The following is a 19500-nucleotide window of genomic DNA, read 5'->3' on the forward strand; positions in this document are numbered from 1 at the left end:
GTGTCCATGAAGAAGAGGAGGGTTGAAGACGGGAGAAGGGGTCATCGGTGGGGGTTGAAGAGTCCTTGCTGAAGAAGTAGGCTTGGAGACGGAGACGGCGGAAGAAAAGTTCCGCATCGTGGCGAACACGGAACTCGCTGAGGTGTGGGCGAAGGGGGACAAACGTGAGGCCCTTACTGAGAACAGAGCGTTCTGCCTCCGACAGTTGAAGGTTGGAGGGGATGGTAAAGACCCGGCACGGATGAGAGCTGGGATCAGAGGGGGGAGAGGGGAGGCTGGGGGTGTCAGTGGAGAGGGGAGGGTTGGGGTGAGAGGAAGATGGAGCCTCTGAGGGCCCAGGAGTTGACGGTGGGATCTGAGGAAGACGGGGCTGCGGAGTGGTGGTGGGGGAAGGGGAGACGGGAGTCACAACAGCAGCACATAAAGACCCGGCCTGGAGTTCAAGGCTGGAGTCGCAGTTGGTGGTTGCGCAATCGCTGTGAAGGTGTCCATGGTCGTTGCTGGAGTCCGGGTTTTGAATATGCCCTGAGGGGTTGGAGCCGCCGAGATCAATGGCAGGGGCCGCAATCTGAAGTTCATACCTGCTAGCGTCGGGGCTGGCAGGCTCTGGAGTCCGTAGATGTAGGATCTTGCGACAAAGTCAAAAAAACGGCGATTCAGTAGGTACATTTAATGTCAGAGAAATATATACAATATGCATCCTGAAATTCTTTTTCTCCGCAAATATACATGAAAACGGAGTGCCTCAAAGAATGAATGACAGTTAAGCGTTAGAACCCCAACACCCCCAGCTCCTCCCTCCCACAAGCAGTAGCAAAGCAACAAGCCCCCCCTCCCCCACCAGCAAAAAGGTATCAATGCCCTCCACCAAGCACTCAAGCATGCAGCAAAGTATCAATAAAGACACAGACTTACAGTACCCTGAAGACTACTCATTCCCCGGTGTTTGAGATACCACAGGCTCTCTCTCTGCCTAATAAGGGAAAAAGAGGTGTCCCCGTTTCACAGTGAGAGGGGAGACAAAGCAAACAACTCGCTGATTTACGATGTTAAAAATCTGTTGCATTTCTTCTTCCGAGCTCTGTGCCCAGAGAGTCGGCTCCAGAAAGGCTCAGGTCTCTGGACACACAGCCCACGGCAGCTAACCCACTGCTCCCAATGTTCTGTGTTCTCCTGCGACACCTCAGTCAGGGCACTGACCTAGAGTCAGCCTGTCTCCAGAGCCACAAAAATCTTGTACCCCAAAGGCGTGTCCTTGGGATATCAAAAAGCGACCAGTCATGAGGCCCTGAGAGCGGATCCCATTCTCGCAAAGAACTGAAGTCAGAGTGTAATTCCAGGTCAGGGTCTTCTAAAGAACCTTCAAAAAGAAAAAAAGAGATATGAAAGATGGAAATAGAGCTGTTTGTGAAGATGCAAACAAAGGAGTCGCTGTTTAGCGCCATCTTCACTTCGCTCCTGAACCGGCATAGATAAGTTCACTCTCCGCAACAGTGAACTGATTCCATAATCTATGGGCCCATTTACAACTCATCTTCTCAATATTATTTGTTTACTTATTTATTTATTATTAGTATCTGATATATTTTATTGTATTTGCACAGTTTGTCGTCTTTTGCACATTTGGTTGTTTGTCGGCCTTTATTTGTGCGTAGTTTTTCATTGATTCTGTTGTATTTCTTTGTTCTATTGCCAATGCCCAAAATAAAATGAAATAATGAGGAACAGTCAAACCAAGGTACAGGTGTCCGGGGATCCCTGAAGACAACAACACAGGCAGTCTTGGTGGTTAAACAAGCAAATACTATAGTTACTTTAGCATAGAATTGTAAAAACAGGGAGTCTATGTAAAACTATATAAAACACAACTCAGGTCACAATGGAGCACTGTGTACGGTTCTCATCGCCACTCTGTGGGAAGGATATAGTTGTACTGCAGAGGGTGCAGAAGAGCTTCAGCAGGATGTCACCTGAGATGGGCTATGTCAGTTATGAGAAGAGACTGGAGGGGCTGGGTTTGTTTACCTTGAAGCAGAGGCAGCTGAGGGGGACCAGATCGAGATTACAGAATTACACAAGGAGATAGATGGGTTAAGAATGAGAAACTCTCTCCTGAGCAAGGCATCTATGAATTGTTAAATTGATTTATTAATCACTTAGAATGAGGTACAGTGAAAAGCTTCATCTTATCACTGTACTGAGGGAGAACAAGGGAATGTAGAATAGAGTGTTACTGTTGCAGAGAAGGTACAGTGCAGGCAAACAATAAGGTGCAAGGCCACGATGAGGGAAATTATCAGGTCAAGAGTCTATCTTATTGTAAAAAAGGTCTGGTCAGTAACCTTGCAACAGTGGGACAGAAGCTATCCTTGAATCTGGTGGTACGTGCTTTCAGGTTCCTGTATCTTCTTCCTAATGGGAGAAGGGAGGATGATCATGGTAGGAATGATCTCGCAGACACACGTTAAGGGGTTTCAAAGGGATATGAGGAAGGATTTTTTTCCACAGAGGATGTTGAAACATGGAACATGCTACCCAAAGAGATGGTGGACGCAGAACGTCTAGGAAGTTCTTCTTCTTCTTGGGCCCTTAGCTTCCAGTGGAGTGTAGGCCATCAATGACCTCCTGTCTCCATCATATCGATGGTATGGTTGGAGTTCGTCAATGTTTCTGCAATCCGTTGCATCCACTGTTCAAAAGATTGACCTATACAGCTTCACCAGAGCCCGGTTGGCTGGCCTTACCCATTTCCACCTCTTATATCTGGAATGTAGGGTTTGCACTTTGAGAGGCATCTAAGAAATTGTTCAAGAAATAATTAGATTAGCACTTAAACTACCAAGGAAAAGGTAGCATAAAGAAATGGGATGAAGTTAGATATGCACTTGATGGCTAGCATGACACGATGGGCAAAGGGACCACGCTGACCTTGATTCCCATCTAAGCTAGTCCAATTTACCTATGTTTGGTCTGTATCCTCTAAACAAGGGGTTCAGAACCTTTTTTATGCCATTGACCATACCATTAAGCAAGGGCCTGTGGACCCCAGATTGGGAGCCCCTGCTCTGAACCATTCCTACTGATACACCTATCTGTATAACTTTGAAATATTATTACTGTCTCAGACACTTCCTCATTCCATATACTGACCACCCTCTGGGTGAAAACGTTGCTCCTCAGGTCCTTTTTAAGTCTCTCCCTTTTCACTTTAAAACTTTGCCTTCTAGTTATTGATTTCCTAAACCTAGAAAAAGACTTTGCCTTGTCTATGTCCCTCATGACTTTAAACACCTCTATAAGGTCACCTCCCATTCTTGTACTTTCCAAGAAATAAAATCCTACTCTGCCCAACTTCTCTCTGTAACACAGGCACCATCCTGGTAAATATCTGTTTCAATCACATCCTCTTTGACTGTTCTAAACCCCACCAGATACAAGTTCAAACTCTCTTCATAAGAACATTCAGTAGAACGTAGACCCTTCACCCTACCTCAAAATCAATCTAAAGCTTCCATCCCATATAGTGCTCATTTTTCTTCCATCCATGTGCCTGTTTAATGTCCCCAATGTGTCTGCCTGTACCAGTACCTCTGGCAGTGTGTTCCAAATACTGTATATACCACCCTCCGTGTATAAAAAACCTACTCCTATATTTTCCTCCAATCACCTTAAAACTATACCCTTTTATATTTGCCATCGCTGCCCCAGGAAAAAGGTGCTGGCTGTACATTCTTGTCATCTTGTACACTTCTATCAAATCACCTCTCATCTTCCTTCACTCCAAAGAGAAAAGCCCTAGCTCGTTCATTTCCTCGCCGGGCATGCTCTCTAATCCAGGCAGTATCCTGGTAAATCTCCTCTGCACCCTCTCTAAGGCTTCCCCGTCCTTCCTGTAATTAGGTAGCCAGAACTGAATACAATACGCCAAAAGAATCCTGATCCTTTCTAACCATTTAATTAAATTTTTATAAACTGTTTCCAAGGCAGTTACATATTTTCACAAATTAAGAGATCATTCTCCCAATGTAATGGGCTGCACTTATTCATAAATAAGAAAAGCCAATATGAAGCTCACTTTATGTGATGTCACCAGGCCAAAGGGCAATTTCCAGGCTTTTCGTTATCTGATTGGTTGCTATGCATCCCACCTGTGATTTCTGTAGCAATGAGGCCTTTGGATTGCTTAATGAGATGGTTCGTGTTATTTTATATCAGCTTAACATTACCCAGGTGGGGAAAAGAGTGCTGAAGCCTTCAATCATGTAAGTATATATATCTTTTACTACAATTTCAGTGAAAAGATGTTGTATTTTTAAAAGATTTGTATTGAATTGAAAACATTGGCTACAAATTCCTACCATCTGGAGCCCATTCCATTTTAAATGCTTAACCCTTAGCTTCAAAGGTTCAGTCTGAACCTGAAGCACTTCATTGGATCAGATTTATTAACACTTCTTGTTATGTTTCAGTAAAGTTGGGAGAATAGGTTCGTTTGGGTGCTGGTTGGAGCTGAGGAGGTTATAGGACAAGAGGGGGAGGCAGGGATATTCTGCCACTGAAGTTTCTTCTGCCAATCCGTGTCTTAATCTTTGCCCCAGTCATAGTACCTGGTTTCCAGAATCCTCAGCAACCTTGCCATACGAAGTTTGATTTTGGTTTGGCATTTGCTTCTGATAAGCTCCCCAGACACCATTGACTCTTGGTGGGGATGAGAGGTGCCTGGACCATGTTCCCTATTGTCCTAGATGAGCTGGGTCATCAGCATTGGTGGGACTCCTGGTTTGCATGGACCAATTGGGCCAAAAAGAACCTTTCCAGACTGTATGACTGGACAGCAAAGGCCATTCAGTCCATCAATATTGTTCCACCATTCCATGAGATCATTGCTTGATCTGATCTTCCATAGAGCCATAGAGCATAAAACCAGGCCCTTTGAAATGACTGAACAGTCTATCCAGGTGAGGTAGTCCTTTATGTATGAATCTATCAGGTTTATTTATTGCAGCCTCTACATCTCATTGAGATCCCATGCTGACTGGGGGATCACTTCATTGAGCCCCTTCACTTCATCCACCATAACAGCCAAGATCTCTCGGTGACCAGCTGTCTTAATTCCTCAATCCATTCCCACAGTCTCATGCCTGTTCAGTATCTCCTGTCCTGCCAAACTGAGGCCAGATGCAGATTAGAGGGGTAACACTTCATTTTCCAGATAGTAATCTCCAGCTCGACAGCATGATTTCTCCAACATCTGGTAACCACTCTCCTCTGTCATTCCCTTTTTGCTTTCCAGCCCTAGCATCCTTTCTCTTTCCTCTGCCCATCACCCACACACTCCTCCTCCCTCCAGTTCCATGTCTCTCCTCCTTCCATTGTCCCCTCCTATCTGATTCCATCTTCTTTACTTCCACCTAACACCTTCCAGTTTCCTGCATCATTCACACTTCCCCCCTCCCTCATTTGTGTATCATTCTCCTCCCCCCTCATCTGGATCCATCAGCTCTTGCTCTACCCCTGCTCCTACCCTTTTATACTACCCATCTCCCCTCTTTGCTTCCAGTCCAAAGTAATGATCATCCATCAATGCTGCCTGATCCGCTGAGTTCCTCCAGCATTGTGCACGTTGCTTAGGATTTTCAGCACCTATAGTCGTGTGTATATGTGTGTGTGTGTGTGTGTGTGTGTGTGTGTATGTATGTATGTGTATGAGAGAGAGGCCTACCTTATCCACATAGCTCCAAGTGCCTCAGTTGTTCACACCTGCACCTGATGATATAAGGTATCTGATAAGAGAGGTAATCACACTATTGTATTCACTTTCAATTGTATATGATATATAATTCTATATCAGATTATCTTAGATGGTTGTCTTGGTTAGTATGGGCCAGTTGGGCCAGAGAGCTTGTTTCTGTGTCATCTTGATAACCCTAGCAGAGAAATCTTCCCATTCTTTCCCTGTCAAACACCATAAGGTATCTCCACTAGGCGTAGATGTCAACAGTGCAAGTTTTTGAACCACGATAAGTTAATGGAGGTCGGTCACAGGTCTGCCAATGTCTCACTGAGTGGTATAACAACCTTAATGGGCTGCATAACCTTTGCTTCAATGACCCAGCTGTTCTGGGGTGTGGCAAAGAGTACTCTCCATGTTCCACCTCACCTCAGACCTTGGGGCCCAATCAAATATTCCCAAAGAAAGATCGATCTTTATTCTGCAAGATCACAGTGGCTCTGGAACCCAGGAAGTGTGAATGGGGACAAATCTCTAATTAGAAATTACCTGACCGGGTGACTGAAGTGGTTGAGTTATATAGCTAAGATCCCCAAGACTGTTGCACAGTACTGTATTTGTCAACGTGGAGCAGTGAGCAACTTTGTAAATCTGGCCAGAGAAAAGGATGTTGGGAATGGTGGGGGTGGAGTGCTGCAGAGGAGGTGTGGGACGGGTGGCAGAGAAGGAGCGCTGGGGTGGGTGTGGGTGACAGGTGCTGATGCCCGGAAAGGTTATTTGATTCTAAACAATTGGTTTATTGTTCAGTGCAGAATGTCTCTCTGGTGCTTCCTGCTCCCTCCCCTCTCCCTTCTCCTGTTCCCAACTATGATTCCCCTCTCCCTGCCCCCTTCCTACTTTCAGTCCACAACAGAGACCCATATCAGAATCAGGTTTATCATCACTCACATACGTCATGAAATTTGTTTTTCTCTGCACCAACAGTACAGTGCAATACATAAAATTAATACAGAACTGTGCAAAGGTTTTAGGCACCATAGCAATATACATGTGCCTAAAGCTTTTGCACAATACTGTATTTATCACAAGATCATCAAAACTTACAATGAAATGCACCATTTGTGTTAACAACCGACACTGCCAAGGATGTGCAGGTGGCAGCCTGCAAGTGTCACCACACGTTCCGGCGCCAACGTAGCATGCTCGCCATGTTCGGCAGAATAATGCAGAACACAACGAAACAGGAAACAGCAAGTGCCAAAATAATAAGAGCAAAGCAAGCCTCACTCCTCCCTCCCACCCATGCTCACAGACTCATTTCTCCAACCCCAGGTCTGGCCACCTTCGGTGTCCAGCCTTCAGTGGACTCAGACTGGCAGAAGTTGGGCCTTCGACTTCCCCAGCAGAGTCGCCTCATTTTGCCTTTTGAACTAATGTATTTTTGCACTGTCTTTTCCTTCACTATCTTCGACAATTTATGTTCTGTATGTTCTGTGTGCCTGTGCTGCTGCTACAAGCAAGTTCTGCATTGTACCTGTATCTCACCCTAATCCTGCACATAACATTAAACTCAACTGCACAAGAAGGGTTAACAAAGTCTGGTGCTTGAGGTTCTGATTTACTTCACTGATTGTGTAAAATAAGAGATTCAGTGCTTTTTTAAAAAATGGAATTGACTCCAGATGGCAGGTCGTAGCTGGTTGACAAAGACTTGCATTTCTATAGCAACCACTTGTGACCTCAAGCAGTCAATGAAACGCTATTAAAGTGTGCTTCCTGTTGCAACTCGGGAAACAGCACACAGTAATGCACAGCAAGATTCCAAAGGACAAATGATCCCTGTCCCTCTGTTTTTCATTGGGTTGGGGTAGTCTGAGGACAGTACCAAAAATTGGAGCCTGAAGGTCGATCAGAAGTCAAAACCCAGTGGCTGAAGCCCAGAGGCTGGATGCCTGCCCTGGAGTTGAAGGGCTGTCATGTGTGTGGATGGAAGGAAAAGGATTTTGTTTGTTTTGTTGTTTCATTACTTGTTGTGCTCTCTGTTGTCCTGCTGAGTTTGTTGGTGCCAGAATGAATAGTGACATTTACAGGCTGCCCCCAGTGCGTCCTCAGGGGATAGAAAAGGCATATGAAAAGGGCAGTGATACAATAGTCATGGGGGATTTCAATATGCAGGTACGCTGGGAAAATCAGGTTGGTGCTAGATCCCAAGAGGGAGAATTTGTAAAATGCCTACAGGATGGCTTTTTAGAGCAGCTTGTGATTGAGCCCACTAGGGGAAAGACTGTTCTAGATTGGGGGTTGTGTAATGAACCAGATTTGATTTAGGAGCTTAAGATAAAGGAAACTTAGGAGGAAGTGACATAATATGAAAGAATTCCCCCTGCAGTTTGAGAGGGAGCAGGCAAATTCAGATGTATCAGTATTACAGTGGAGTAAAGGGAATTACAGAGGCATAAGAGAGGAGCTGGCCAAAGTTGATTGGAAAGGGACACTAGCAAGGATGACAGCAAAACAGCAAAGGCTAGAGTTTCTGGGGGCTATTCAGAAGGTGTAGGATAGATACATCCCAAAGATGAATAAGTATTCTAAAGGGAAGATGAGGCAACTGTAGCTGACAAGGGAAGTCAAAGACGGCATAAAAGGAAAAGAGAGGGCATATAATATAGCAAAAATTAGTGGGAAGGTAGAGGATTGGGAATCTCTTCAAAACCAACAGAAGGTAACTAAAAAGCTATAAGGAGAGAAAAGATGACATATGAAGATAAGCTGGCCAATAAATTGAAAAAGATACCAATTTTTTTTTCAGAAAGATGAAGAGTAAAAGAGAGATGAAAGTGGATGTTGAACCACAGGAAAATGACACTGGAGAGGTAGTAATGAGGGACAAGTAATGGCAGACAAATATATTAAGTATTTTGAGCCAGTCTTTACCGTGGAACACACAAATAGTATGCCAGAAATTTGAGAGTGTCAGGGAGCAGAAATGAGTGTTGTTAGTATTACTAAGGAAAAGCTGCTTGGGAAGCTGAAAAGTCTGAAGGTAGTTAAGTCACCTGGACCAGATGGACTACACCCCAGGGTTCTGAAGGAGGTAGCCGAAGAGATTATGGAGGCATTAGTAATGATCTTTCAGGATCAATAGATTCCGGAATACTGAAGACTTTCAGATGTCACTCCACTCTAGAAACGAGAGGGAAGCAGAAGAAAGGAAATGATACACCATTTATCTTGACTTCAGTGGTTGGGAAGATATTAGGAGCCAATTGTTAAGGATGAAGTTTTGCGGTACTTGGAGGCACATGGTAAAATAGGCCAAAGTCAGCCAGCATGATTTCCTTAAGGGAAAATCTTGCCTGACAAACCTTTTGGAATTCTTTGAGGAAATAACAGGCAGGATAGACAGTTACTTTTGATTTCATTTACTTTTGATTTTCAGAAGTCCTTTCACAAGGTGCCGCACACGAAGCTGCTTACAAGAGCTTGTGCTATTACAGGAGAGATATAGCATGGATAGAAGATTGTCTGACTGGGAGGAGGCAAACAGTGGAAGTAAAGGGGACCTTTTCTGGTTGGCTGCCGGTAAATAGCGGGGGTCCACAGGGGTTGGTGTTGGGACCGCATCTTTTCATGTTATGTGTCAGTGATTTGAATGATGGAATCATTGGCTGATTGTGGCCAATTTTGTGGACGATACGAAGATAGGTGGATGAGTAAGTAGTGTTGAGGAAGAAGAGAGTTTGCAGGACTTAGACAAATTCGGAGAATGGGCAAAGAAGTGGCAGATGGAATATAGTGTTGGGAAGTGTCTGGTCATGCACTTTGGTAGAAGGAATAAAGGCATAGACTGTTTTCTAAATAGGGGAAAAAAATCAAAAATCGGATGTGCAAAGAGACTTAGGAGTCCTTGTGCAGGGTACAATAAAGGTTAACTTGCAATTTGAGTCAATGGTAAGGAAGGCAAAAGCGATGTTAGCATTCATTTTGAGAGGACTGGAATACAAGAGCAAGTATATTATGCTGAGATTTTGTAAAGTTTAAAAGTTCAAAATAATTTTTATTATCAAAGTGGATACATGTCACCATATACACTCCTGAGGTTCATTTTCTTGTAGGTATTCACAGTAAATACTTGAAACAAAATAGAATCAATGAAAGACCGCACCCAACAGGATGGACAAACAATCAGTGTGCAAAAGACAACAAACTATGCAAATACAAAAGGAAAAAAAGGAAATAATAATAATACTAATAAATAGGCAATAAATATAAGAGCTTGAGATGAAGAATCCCTGAAAGTGAGGCCATAGGTTATGAGAACATTTCAGTGATGGGACGAGTGAAGTTATCCCCACTGGTTCCAGACCCTGATGGTTGATGGTTAATAAATCTAATCACACTTCTCGCTCTCTTGGTAGTGTAGGGTCAAAGACCCCTCTCACTTCAGATATTCTTTCTTCTTCCCTCTCCCATCGGGCAGAAGATGCAAAAGCCTGAAAGTAGATACCATTAGGCTCAAGGACAGCGTCTACCCCATTGATATAAGAAATTGAATGGTCCCCTAGTACAATAAGATGGATTATTAAACTCTCACTTTCCCACCTTACCGCACCTTTCTGCCTGCCTGCACTGCACTTCCTCTGGAGCCGTAACACTTCATTCTGCATTCTGTTACTGCACGAACTCGGTGCGTTGATATGATGAAATGGTCAGTATGGATGACGTGCAACCCAAGGTCCTGAAGGAATGTGCTGAGCAGCTGCGTGGAATTCTCTCGACACATTTTCAATCTGTGTCACCGTCCTGCTGAAGGGTTTCAGCCCAAAATGTTGACGGTACTCTTTTGTACGGATGCTGCCTGGCCTGCTGAGTTCCTCCAGCATTTTGTGTGTGTTGATAACATTTCAAGTCCACGTTTATTGTCATCCAGCTCTACACATATACCACCAAATGAAGCAATATTCCTCTGGACCTTTGGGGCACCCACGATACACGTATTACACACAGCACATAAAACAAAATATTACCACAGATAAGCTAGTGAAATGCAATTCAAAATGCAGGTGAAGTGCACCACACAGGTAAACAGTTCACTGTTCTGGTGACGGGACCTCGGTGGTGGTAGGGTATTCATTAGACTCACAGTCTGTGCGAGTCTGGCAGTCCAAAGTGCTGTTGCTTCTGTATCTCCTTCCAGATGGCAGTGGGTCAAAGAGATTGTGTGATGGGGCAACCCTCAGGAATCATTGCTCGCAGTGTAATAATCTCTCAAGCCAAAGTGCTGGGCGCAATATGAGATCTGAACCTTGAGCTTTCCTGACTCAAGATCTAAGCATAATGGAGCCACAGCTAATGCAGTCAAGAGTTTGGCAGAATCTTTGTTTTACTCTGGATGTGGTATTGTTTGTTAAGTGTAGAATCCGTATGCCAAGAAGTTCCAAAAGAAAATGGTCGAATCAACAATTTTTCTTTCTGGTAATGTGGTTTTTCTCTCCATTAATTTTCAGCATGCAAGACGGGTCACTTGATCATGCACTGCCCCTCTCTCAGATGCTAAAGGAGGCCTATTCATCCGGGAAAGCCCCACCAGACACGTGCGACAGTGTGATGTCCGAGGTCTCGTCACACGATCTGTACTTTGACTCTTTCTCGGAGTTCCAGGAAGATGGGATGGGTAGCCCAGTCCTGGGCCTCTCAGCCTTCCTCAGTCAGGAGGAGATGAACAAGAGCCTCGACCTGGCCCGCGTGGCCATAGCTGAGAACTCGTCGGAGGAGGCCGACGAACCTGAGCTGGAGGACATCTCCCGTTACCTCTGTCCCCGCTCCTCTGCCAGCTCGCCAGGCAGCTCGGCCTTGTCCTCCCAGGGGACCACCAGATTGGCAGAAGCACCCTCGGGCAAAAATGCTGAGGCCGACGGCAGTGTAACACCAGACATCCAATACATGGGCAGCAGCCGTGCCCACTCCCAACATGACAGCAGTCGACCAGAAACCCCGGGCTCTGTAGTAGCCCTTGGAGGATCGGGGACACAGTGGGAAACCGCATCCGGTGAGCTGGATCCCTCTCACCATCCCAAAGACAACGAGGCGCCGGAACCCCAAAGCCCGAATTCTCCCAGGAACGAGTTCCGTCCCAAATCCGTGTCCTTCATTGAGGAGCTGTCGTCCATCTTCAGGACTGTTCGGCCGCCGCACTCGTCCCAGCAGAAACACAAGGGCGACAGCTCGTCCCCTGACAGTGGGTACCTCTCACCGAAGAGCCACGCCAAAGCCGGCAGAGAGCTGGCTGGGAAGGCCAGAGCTATGGAAACCAGAGCGGCTCCGGCCCTGGCGTCTGGCTCTGAGGCGGGCAGGCGGAGCCGGTCGGCGGAGCAGGAGGGTGACGCCAGAGCAGAGATGGCAGGGGACCTCGCCACTGCTTGCTCAGCTCCCCGGTTCACCCAGAAGCTGAGGAGCCAGGAGGTGACTGAAGGGAGCATGGTGCGACTGGACTGCAGAACGCTGGGAAATCCACAGCCTGTGGTGAGGTAAGCGTAGGCCCCACACCAGCCCCTCACTCCTCCCTGAGATCTTGAGATTTTGCTGGAAATGTAATGGGACGTTAATAATATGTGTGCCATGCAAACCTCATAATAGCTGCAAGCTTTCAGATGAGCCCAAAAGCCAAGTGTCAGGATACTCCTGGAAATATAATGGAACATTAATAATGTACACTGCGAGAACCTCGTAACAGCAGCTAGTTTTCAGATGTGGTCAATATCCACTCAATACTTTTTCCTCACATCAAATCACATCTCTTTATTTACTTTCCCTTTAAGGACCGACTGGTTTTGAACATTAATTTTCAGTTAATTGTTCCATTCAAAGTTAAGTCTGGCCCTGCATTGTCGTCATTGGGAAAGGAATCTTGACCTATCCCTCTGGTCTAAAGAAAAGTTGAACTGTTCAATCTCCTTTTGGCACAGGAAACGTAGAATTTTTAATCAAATCTGTTTATTTCCCTATTGTATTGTTTCTTTTCTCTTTCTTTCCGAATGCAGATTTTCCACCCCCCCACCCCCCGGCCACAATTTTATTTCTTTGTCTATGCACAATTTGGTTCTAATCTGCCCCATCTCCAGCCTGACATCTTTTTGGTTGAGTAGACCGACCAAGGCTCCTGTTGTCAGCTGAGGTCCCAGACACCCGACTTCCCTCTGCACACCATCCTTACTGTCATATCTCTTGTAGGTGAACTGCTCTAGGGCTTCATGGTGGAAGGAGAAGTTCAAGTTTACTGTAAATATATACAATACTAGACTGTACTTGTATACAACCAAATGAAACAATGTTGTTCCATACATGGTGCACCCACAATACATAACACATAAAACATAAGTAATATATTACCACAAGTAAATTAATACAATATAATCCAGAATGCATGTAGTGCGCAGCACAGGTAAACAGCAATATCTCGCTGCCCTAGTGACAAGACCAGCATTCAATATTGCATTGATGAAGGAAATGATTGCAGTTTTGAGGTGCTCCTCATCTCTGTACCTTCCAGTGCTTCTGTTCAACTTGTTAAGGAATGTCTGAAAGCGAGTCCCCTCTGCAGCACAAATCAATTAGTGCAGCATTGCTTGCAGTACTTTCTTGTGTCCTCCTGGTACCAGCCAAACGGCTCCCAAGATCTCCAGCACTGCAATCTTGGGTCATCTGCTATATGCGTAGTCAAAACATGCCTTGGAATTTGAGAAACATTGTCTGTTGGAAGGTAAGACATATATTCGCTTATTGCAGCAACCTGACCTTCACTGTAACATGATTGGGTCAACCATTGTTTGATATCCTCCCTGAATGTACCTTTATAGGTATCAATGCTTGAGAAACATTCATTCTGTTTTTCCAGTTCATCCTTGGGAAGCAAAGAAATCAGTATCTGATGTGTTGGCAGGGTATTCATTAGTCTCACAGCCTGAAGGAAGAAATTGTACCCAGTCTGGCAGTCCTAGTCCTGGTGCTCCTGTACTTTCTTCCTGATGGTAGTGGGTGAAAGACACTGTGGGATCGGTGGCAGGGATCCTCAATAATTGTTTAGCACATTCGTGTACGATGCTCTCTGAAAATGTCACAAATGGGGGGGGGGGGGGGAACAGGAATTCCAGTGACGCTCTCGGCTCATCTTCACTCTGTAGGGTCTTGCGGTTTGATACCTTGCAGCTTCCGTACCGCACAATGATGCAGCCAGATAGGATGCTCTCAATGTAGAAAGCTCCTGTAAAAAGTTGTTAGAATGGGGGTGTACGCTGCCTCTTTCCAACAAGACATTAGCCCACGGTGTCAGTGCGTGTGTATATAAATGTGTGCGGGAATTGAACTGTGAACCTAGTTATGTGGCTAATTTGTTATGCAGAATGAACATAAGAATACTTCTACTGCTTTTCTCTCAGTCCACAAACCAGATGGTGTATAATTTAAAGCAGACAGCCTGCAGTATGTTTTTGTCCAAGTTAGAGCTGTGCTCTGTCAGTGGTTTTTATAACGAACACATATAACCTTGGCAAATAGTCCATTAAATACTGTGAAATGCCCATGATTTAAATTAAGACCATCGCTGACAACTATAGGAGCAGAATTAGGCCAGTCAGCACATTGAGTCGGTTCTGCTATTTGATCATGACTGATTTAATATCCCACTCAATCCCATTCTCCTGCCTTCTCCCCGTAACCTTTGATGCCTCGATTAATCAAGAACCTATTGACTTATGCTTTAAATATACCCAATGACTTCGCCTCCGCAGCAATGAATTTCATTGATTTACCACCCACTGGTTAAAGAAATTCCTCCTCATCTCTGTTCTAAAGGGACATCCTTGTATTCTGAGGCTGTGCCCTCTGGTCCCAAACTCCCCCACTATACGAAACATCCTCTCCATGTCCACTCTCTCTCGGCCTTTCACTATCCAATAGGTTTCAATGAGACGCCTCTCATTCTTTTAAACACCAGCAAGTAGTCACCTTTTGTTTCGTGGAGAATGTCAGAGACATTCTAGACTCATTAGGTAGGTGTCCAATCACAAACAAGAGTCCTGCCGAAGGGTCTTGGCTCGAAACGTTGACCGCTCATTTTTCCATAGACGCCACCTGGCCTGCTGAGTTCCTCCAGCATTTTGCGGGTGTTGCTCAGTAGGTAAGGTAACTCTGTGACGTTATAAATCGGCTAGAGGTCCATGAGCAAGCAGAAACAAACAGTGTGGTTTCATCACCTCTAGAGTTTGCAGAGAATTATGCAAAAAGTTAAAAAAAAAAATCCAGTGAGCAGCAGTTCTATGGGTGAAAACATCTTGTTAATGAGAGAGCTCGGAGGAGAGTGGCCAGTCTGGTTCAAGCTGACAGGAAGGTGACAGTAACTCAAATAATCTTGCTTTACAACAGTGGTGTGCAGAAGGGCATCTTTGAACACACAACACATCGAACCTTGAAGTGGAGGGACTATAGTAAATACAGAACATACACTCAGTGGCTATTTTATGCAGGAGGTACCTAATAAAGTGGCTACTGGGTGTATATGAGGGTAGAAGTACAAGAACACAATAATCAATCGTGGGGTTTATTTCAATAAGTATCCAACTCACTGAGTTCCTCCAGCTCCCTTTGTGTGTTGCTAGTAAACCTTCTCTGAACTGCTTTCTGTGCATACGGTATCTCACTGAAGCAGGCGAGTGCCATCACAAAGAAGACATGAGAGCATCGCTAGAACTTTGCATAGTTTCAGCATGTCGCCAAAACTTTGATCAGCATCTGTAGATGCAGGGTGAGGAGTATCCTAACTGGTTGCATCGCGACCTGGTGTGGAAACAGTAAATTCCAGGACTGGAAATGTTGACAGAAAGTGGTGTATGCTGTTCAGTCCATCACAGTCCAAGCCCTCTCACCAGCATCGAGCACATTTCCATGGAGAGCTGCCACAAGAAAGGAGAGCCAACATCAAGGATCTTTCCCATCCACGTTGGGCCCAAATATCACTACTACCATTGAGCAAGAGGTACAGAAGCCTTAGATCCCACACCACCGGGAACAGTCATTACCCTTCAACCATCAGGCTCCTGAACCGGTATGGATAACTTCTCTCACCTCGACTCTGAACTGATTCCACAACCTACAGGTTCACTTTCAAGGACTCTTTACAAATGACAAACAACTATATTGTACGATTTTCTTCTTTTGAACTTTAATTGTCAATCTTGGTTTATGTATCATTTTTCATAAACTATCGCATTTACTTTCTTGTAAACGGCTGCAAAAAAATGATTCTCAAGGTAGTAAATGGTACTTTGATAATAATTTTTATTTTGATTTTGAAGTCTGTGGGAGTTTGCAGATGCAAATTGACAACACTGCCTCCTACATCACAGTAGTCATTACACTTACCTACTTTTTAAGCATTTTGGTTTGTTGTAAGGTCACAAAAGCTGCGACAGGAATACAAGGCTTCCTTGAAGCTCCCAGAGCACTGCGGTGGCGGAATTTATTTCTTTAGTTTATCTAGAGATCCTGCATGGACCAGGCCCTTCCACCCCAAAGAGCCACACTGCCCAGCATCGCACCGATTTAACACTAGCCTAATCACAGGACAATTTACAGTGACCAGTTACCTACTAACCGGCATGCCTTTGGAATCTGGAAGGACTTGCTTTTGTTTTTAGTTCAAGGTTTATTTGTTATTGAAGTATGTATGCAGTATATAACCCTGAAGTTCGTCTTCCCAATGAGAGCCTCAAAACATAAATTGGCTGCAGCTTGTTCAAAATGCACCAGCAAACACCTTAACCAAAAAAAGAAGACCTGAGCACATTTCACCGATTTAGGCATCGTCACACTGACTGCCAGTGACCTTTAGGATCAATTTTAATATACTCTTAATTGTATATAAGGCTCTGAATAATCTAGTTCTTCCGTATTTTTTGGAGTGTCTATCCCCTTACATCCCTAATCACAATCTTAGCTCCACAAGTACTGGTTTGCTTAGTGTCCTAGAGCCCAGCACGTAAGAACTGGTGATGGGGCCTTTTGCTCTTATGCACCAAAAATCTGGAAAACGGTACTGACTGAGACATGCTGTGGAACGTTTCAAAACACTTCTAAAAACCTGCTTTTTAAATTTGGCCTACTTATAGGTTTACTTAATGCCTGTTGATGTTGATTAAAAATTATTATTATCTGGAGGAAAGCCACGCAGTTCGTGGGGGGAACGTATGAACCCTTACAGACAGCGCTGGAATTGAACTCTGAACTCTAAAGTGCCCCGAGCTATAATAGCGTCTCGCTAATGGCTATGCTACTGTAGGCTGTTGGCTTTCTCTGAGCACAGGCAAATGAAAGAGTGGCTAAAATTCTGTAACATCACCCTTGACTTCCTCTCGCCCCAACCCCCTTCCTTCCGTCTCCAGCTCCCTTCGGCCAGCTGCTGAAGGATTCACATCAGAACTGACCCATCACGTATAATTCAGGAAACAAGACCTCATCGTGTTATTCCTAGCATACATCCATTATGGGTGTACCATAAACATGAGGAGAGCAAACATATTGCTTATGTGTTGCTGGGGAGCTCCCCATGAATTTCTTTTGATTTATGGTTGAGCCATTTACAAGCAATTAACTACAAACTTATTGATCACTTCTAATATTTCTGATAAATTATTTATCTATTGATTGATTGAGATTCAGTGCAGAGTAGGCTCTTTCAGCTCTTAGAGCCGGGCTGGCCAGCAACACACAATTTAACCCTAGCCTGTGAAAATTTACAATGACTAATTAACCCGTCAACTGGTGCATCTATGGGCTGTGGGAGGAAACCGGAGCACTCGGAGGAAACCCACGCAGTACAAACTCCTTACAGACAGCGGGGGAATTGAACCCGGGTCACTGGTACTGTAAAGTGTTGTGCTAACCACTGCATTACTGAGCTAATTCAGGAACAAATGGAAGGTGGACTGGATTGTTTGTTAGAAGTGCTAGTAACCTTCAATCACGGTTCAATTCCCGCCGCCGCCTGTAAGGAGTTTGTACGTTCTGTCCGTGACCTCCAGGCGCTCAGATTCCCCCCAACATTACAAAGGTGTACGGGGAGAGTAGTAAGTTGTGGGCATGCGATGTTGGCATCGGAAGTGTGGAGACACTTATGGGTTGCACAGAACAATCCTCACTCATTTGAATTGATGGAAGCAATGTCTTAAACCATGCTGTATTTTTTGATGTTTCAATGTACATGTGACAAACAGAGTTAATTTTTAAATCTTTAGAACTAACCCCATTTTAATCTCTCTACATTTCTGTCAATTGACCTACAACACTGGGCATCGATTACAGCAATCAATTAATCTACTGACCTGTGGAGTCCCTACCACAGCAGGGAGTGGAAGCCGGATAATTAATTACTTACATGCTGTGGCCCCGTTATTAGGTACACTTGTACACATGTTCGTTAGTGCAAATATCTAATCAGCCAATCATAGGGCAGCAACTCAGTGCATAAAAGCATGCAAGCAGCTATAAAGTTAAATAAGAAGTGCAAAAATAGAAATAAAAAAGTATTGAGGTAGTGTTCATAGGATCAATGTGCATTTGGAAATCAGACAGCAGAGGGGAAGAAGCTGTTCCTGAATCATTGAGTGTGTGCCTTCAGACTTTTGTACCTCCTTCCTGAAGGTAGCAATGAGAACAAGACATGACCTGGTTGATGAGGGTCTTTAATGATGGATGCTGCCTTTTTGAGGCATCACTCCTTGACGATGTCCTAGATAATTTGTTTATTTTAATTTTTTTATTCATAAAGTGTATCTATTCAGGAACATTTGGACCTCCCTCAGATTTTGTGGTTGGAGTAATGTCTGATCAAGTGCATGGGTCAAAGTCAAAGTCAAGCCCGTTGTCATCTGTATGCACAGATGAAATGAAAATATTACTAGTTGCAGCTTCTCAGGCACAGAGCATCTGATAAGCTGCAGTCACAAGAGAAAACACTAATTGAGCAGGAAGTATACATAATTTTTTCAAGGAAGAACACAATTAAATAAATTAAACTGTATTGTGGTGCAAAGTGGTCATAGTGTTGCTAAACTCCAGTGATTAGGATTGTGCAGGTTGGTTCAAGTGTCAAATTGCTGAAAGGAAGCGGCTGTTCTTGAACCTGGTGGTGTGGGACTTCAGGTTTCAGGACCTTCTGCTTGATGGTAGCTGTGTGAAGATGGTGTGGTCTGGATGATTGGGATCTCTGATGGATGTTGCCTTTTTGAGGCAGTGTCTTATGATGCTGAGAAGGGATGTGGCCGTGATCTATTGGGCAGAATCCACTCCTCTTGAATTCCTGTGCATTCAAATTGCTGTATCAGACCATGATCCAACCCGTCAGGATACTAAGTCAGGGCATCAAACAGCCAGCGAGTTCCATGTTAGTTCCTTGCGAACCTAATACAGTGGTGGTGCAGAAGTTAAAATACTAGACTAGGAGAAGAAGAAAGATGAGCTTTCTTTCTCCATGAATATCAAAACATACAGTGACAGGAGTCACTTTCATCAAGTTAAATCAGTGAGGATTATGTTGGGCAGCCCACAAGTCTCACTGTGCTTCTGGTGCCAGCACAACTCACTGAACTTTTTTTACTGTGCCCATGGTCTGTTCTTCATCAAGTTATGGTATTGCTTGCACTGTTGTAACTATATGTTATAATTATGTGGTTTTTGTCAGTTTTTCAGTCTTGGTCTGTCTTGTGTTTCTGTGATAT

At 44.4% G+C, this 19500-nt stretch overlaps 1 protein-coding gene across 3 annotated transcripts in view; it reads left to right on the top strand.

The window, feature by feature from the left end:
• palld (palladin, cytoskeletal associated protein) overlaps nt 1-19500 on the top strand; it is a 446071-nt gene that overhangs the window by 20605 nt on the left and 405966 nt on the right. For all 3 annotated transcript variants that reach the window (XM_072257627.1, XM_072257625.1, XM_072257626.1), the window contains exon 2: nt 11239-12258. In XM_072257627.1, coding sequence (XP_072113728.1) covers nt 11240-12258 — 1019 coding nt within the window. In that variant the 5' untranslated portion in view covers nt 11239. The remainder of the gene's footprint in view (nt 1-11238; nt 12259-19500) is intronic.

This window comes from Mobula birostris, chromosome 5 (genome assembly GCF_030028105.1).
Source record: "Mobula birostris isolate sMobBir1 chromosome 5, sMobBir1.hap1, whole genome shotgun sequence".
Lineage (NCBI taxonomy): Eukaryota > Metazoa > Chordata > Chondrichthyes > Myliobatiformes > Myliobatidae > Mobula > Mobula birostris.